General features: G+C 47.6%; 1 protein-coding gene and 1 long non-coding RNA gene across 11 annotated transcripts in view; one reads left to right on the top strand and one right to left on the bottom strand.

Moving 5' to 3' along the window:
- Positions 1–4,378, bottom strand: part of ABI1 (abl interactor 1) — a 97,726-nt gene that overhangs the window by 2,653 nt on the left and 90,695 nt on the right. For all 10 annotated transcript variants that reach the window (XM_080974465.1, XM_080974468.1, XM_080974467.1 and 7 more), the window contains one exon: positions 2,713–2,898. In XM_080974465.1, the coding sequence (XP_080830591.1) occupies positions 2,713–2,898 (186 nt within the window). The remainder of the gene's footprint in view (positions 1–2,712; positions 2,899–4,378) is intronic.
- On the top strand, positions 316–1,254 carry LOC308459318. The gene is made up of 2 exons (XR_013977997.1): positions 316–440; positions 805–1,254. It is a non-coding gene; the product is annotated as an uncharacterized lncRNA (long non-coding RNA).

Below are 4,378 nucleotides of genomic sequence, written 5' to 3'. Positions count from 1 at the left end.
CTGGGAATTGGGGAGAGAGACAAAATTACTTTCCTGTAAGTGAGTCACAAAGACACTTGAGGTTGGGGTGGGGGCTATATTGCTATGTCAGCCACTTCCAAATCTAACTTGCAAACCAAAATTACAAAAAGGGCAGGTGCACGATAATGGCAACATGAAAAGGACCAACCTGACATTTAAATTGAATCTTCTGTATTCTAATCATAATGCGATCACTCTCTCTACTACAAAGTCCCAAATTCAATCCCCGGTACTGAAAACCTGTCTGATGCCTTGGGAAGTGGTGGCAATTCAAAGGACATAGAATTGTAGAATTGGAAAGGGACCACAAGGGTCATCTAGTCCAACCCTCTGCAATGCAGGAACCTTTTGCCCAACATGGGGCTCAAACCCATGACCCTGAGATTAAGAGTCTCCTACCAACTGAACTAGGGATGCGGGTGGCACTGTGGGTTAAACCACAGAGCCTAGGACTTGCTGATCAGAAGGTCGGTGGTTCAAATCCCTGCAACGGGGTGAGCTCCCGTTGCTCGGTCCCTGCTCCTGCCAACCTAGCAGTTCGAAAGCACGTCAAAGTGCAAGTAGATAAATAGGTACCGCTCCGCCGGGAAGGTAAACGGCGTTTGCATGCGCTGCTCTGGTTTGCCAGAAGCGGCTTAGTCATGCTGGTCACACGACCCGGAAGCTGTACGCCGGCTCCCTCAGCCAATAAAGCGAGATGAGCACCGCAACCCCAGAGCGGGCCACGACTGGACCTAATGGTCAGGGGTCCCTTTACCTTTACCAACTGAACTATCTACCGAGCTACATTGGCAAACATGATGCAAGACAGTTTCATTTTGTTAGCTTGCGCCCAGTTCTCCAATCTGTTAAGGTCATTTTGAATTCTGATTCTGTCTTCTGCAGCATGAGCTAACCCTCCCAGTTTGGTGTCATCTGCAAATTTAGTGAGCTTCCCCTCAATTCCTTCAACCAAGTCATTTATAAAGACGTTAAACAACAACGGGCCCAGGACAACCCTGCAGCACCCCACTTGTCACTTTTTTCCAGGATGACAAGGAACCATTAATGAGTACTCTTTGGGTTCGGCCAGTCAAATCCCCTTAACAGTTACCTTGTTCAGCCCACATTTTACTAGCTTCCCCGCTGGTAAAATGGACTTTGTCAAAAGCCTTACTGAAATTTCCCTGATCCACCAAGTTTGTAATGCCATCAAAAGAAGAAATCAGATTGGTCTGGCATGACTAATTCTTGGGGAAAAAAACCACGCTGGGTCTTAGGTATCACAGCATCCTTTTCTAAATGCTCACAGACCGACTGTTGAATTCTCTGTTCTAGGACCTTTCCTGGTATCAATGTCAAGCTCACCGGTTGGTAGTTACCTGGGTCTTCCTTTCGCCCCTTTTTGAAGATGGAGACAACATTTGCCCACCTCCAGTCTGTTCTCCTCTCACCTGTTCTCCAAGAATTCTCAGAGATAATAGACAAAGGCTTCTGATCATGAAGACAGTTTCTAAGCATGTGGAGATAAACATGCTTTGAAAACATCTTCAAACCTTTGCACTAATCAGACAAAGATCTAAAGAGTGGGTGCCTCTGCCCACTTAACCCTTAATGTGTTCAGACGAGCACCTAAACACAGCTATGGAGACACATTTCAAACAGCACAGATTATTTAGATCTATTCCAATCTGGGTTCCAGCCTGGCCATGGGACTGAGTCACCCTTAGTCATCCTGATGAAGAAGAAGAGTTTGGATTTGATATCCCGCTTTATCACTACCCGAAGGAGTCTCAAAGCAGCTGACATTCTCCTTTCCCTTCCTCCCCCACAGCAAACATTCTCTGAGGTGAGTGAGGCTGAGGGACTTCAGAGAAGTGTGACTAGCCCAAGGTCACCCAGCAGCTGCATGTGGAGGAGCGGGGAAGCAAACCCGGTTCACCAGATTACGAGTCTACTGCTCTTAGCCACTACACCACACTGGCTCTCTGATGGATGACCTCTGCAGAGAGCAGAGCTTCTTGAGCTCACTGCAGCTTTCAGTACCATTGACCATGATAACTTCCTGGACCTGCTCTGTGGAAAGGGAATTGGGGACACTGTGCTGCAATAGTTCATGACCAAATCCAGAGGGCAGCACTGGGGGAGTGCTTTTCAGATCCCCGGCATTTATGCTATGGGGTGCCACAGGGCACTACTTTATCCCCAGATAGGAGACACTGTGGGTGATTGGTTCCCCCACCCAAGAAACATCCATTATCTGCCTAAGACAGGACTGAAGTTCATCTGAAGGAGCAGGTACACAGTTTGGGGGTGCTTCTGGAACCCGCTTTGTCACTGGGTGCCCAGGTAGCCTCAGCAGCTAGCTAGAAATGCCGTTTGTGGACTGGGAGAGCATGACCACAGTAGTTCAGGTGACTTAAAAAATGGATTGCTGCAATGCGCTCTATGCAGTGCTTCCCTTGGTATAACATCATCTCAGTAATTTGTATAAACAACCCTATAAGATAGGTCAATATTATTGTCCCCCATATTGCAGATTTGCAGATGGGGCGGAGAAGGGGGATATATTGATGCTGTGAGAATAAGGCTTCATACAGGGATGCATGGCATGTTTGCAGCGAAATTGGGATTTGGAGGTTAAGCCTCTTGTTTTTAGCCTTGCTGTTAAGGGGCTGATCTGCTGCAGGCACAAGCGTGTTTGCCCATTACCTTTCTCAATATAGCTTTTAGGTGCCCAAGCCGGATCGCCGTCTGCATACGGGTCATTGTACTGCACGACTGCAGCCTCCTCATCTTCATAATCCACAGGTGGCGGAGGTGGCGGCGGCGGGGAGTCATCAAACATGGGCATCTCATCGGGAGGCGGCGGCGGAGGTGGAGTTGGACTGTCAGCAACTGGAAAGTCAGTGGAAAAGAGGACCTCTGTTAGGTTTTGTGCAAATGCAAGTAAACACATGATCAGGGACCCACATCTTCTATCAGATGCTAACGGCATGCACTACCCATACCATGCACAGATTAGAAACAAAAGCTCTGCATGTTAAAATGCTATGATAGATGGGCTTTGCAGGTTACTAGCAGACAGATAACAACAGGTGCCTTTTTCCACGCAGACACTCCAAGGCATCATAAGCGGCACGCTAGCGGAGAACAGGAAGGGAATTCATTCAATAGCTACACATTCCAAGGGCTGCATAATATTGCAGCCCATTATCAAGCATATCGTGTGTGGGCTCAAGACAATTTTGTTATTTTTGCTCTGGGTTAGCAAAGTACCTGAAAAACAGAGAAAGAGCCATCGCTAAGAGTCCTGGCTTGGTTATATCCCCCTTTAGCATTCACTGATGTCGATAAGAAGAACAGAATCAAGGACGGAGTTAGAATCAAGAGCCTGACGAGACCTTGGCGGTCATTTGTGCAGCATCTGCAAGGCATCATTCCATGCCTACCAGATGTTGTCCAGCATCTGCTTAAACACCTCCAGTGAAGCGCCCATCTCCCAAGACAGGGTGTTCCACTGCTGAGCAAGTATCTTCTTGATAGGAGGTTTTCCCTACACTTTAGCTGAAATCTGCTACCCTACAGTTCCCACCCAGTGGTTCTAGTCCTGTCTGCCCTATAGCGCACCAGAGAACAATTCTGATCATCTTCTGTGCTCCAGCCCTTCAGCTATTTGAAGACTGCCATCGCATCTGCCCCCTAATTTCCCTCTTCTCCAGGCTAGACATACACAGCCCTTTCAACTTCCTCATAGGACTTGGGTTTCCAGACCCGTCACCCTCTTCTGGATCCATTCCAGGTTCCAGAAGAGAGACCTGTCTCAGTAAACGTGCAAGATGAGCTCCAGCCCTTTCATCCTCTAATAAGAAGGTGAATGGCTACCTACTCTCTATGGAGCCTCATTGCAGTGCTGCAAACTAACCCTGCAGGGAGAGAATCCTGCATATTCTCAATCATGTACCCCACCATGCACAAACAGATGACATTCTGAGTAAGAGAATTTCACAACAAAGTGGCTGCGGCTCAGTTCTCACATAACACTAAGCTTAATCATGGCTTAGCATGAGCGCACAAAGATTGGGGCTCCCGGTGAGAAGATTGTGGAAGCCCAGCCAGATGGGCGGGGTATAAATTATTATTATTATTATTATTATTATTATTATGGCCCAACTGCTGCTGTGCCAAATACTTCAGAATACCAGCTGCTAGAGGGTCACCATGCCTTGCTTGTGAGCATCCTGAAGGCATCTGGATGGGCAACAGGTACTGGAACTGCAGGGCTCCAAAATCTAAACCCTGTTCAGAATCTGACTTCAGTAGGTAAGCAGTAGTATAAGCTGTTGTTGTCAGTGCTGTGTTATATGACAATAGGCCC

This window comes from Podarcis pityusensis (assembly GCF_964106645.2).
Source record: "Podarcis pityusensis genome assembly, chromosome: 12".
Classification (NCBI taxonomy): Eukaryota; Metazoa; Chordata; class Lepidosauria; order Squamata; family Lacertidae; genus Podarcis; species Podarcis pityusensis.
This window is presented reverse-complemented; position numbering and strand designations above follow the sequence as displayed.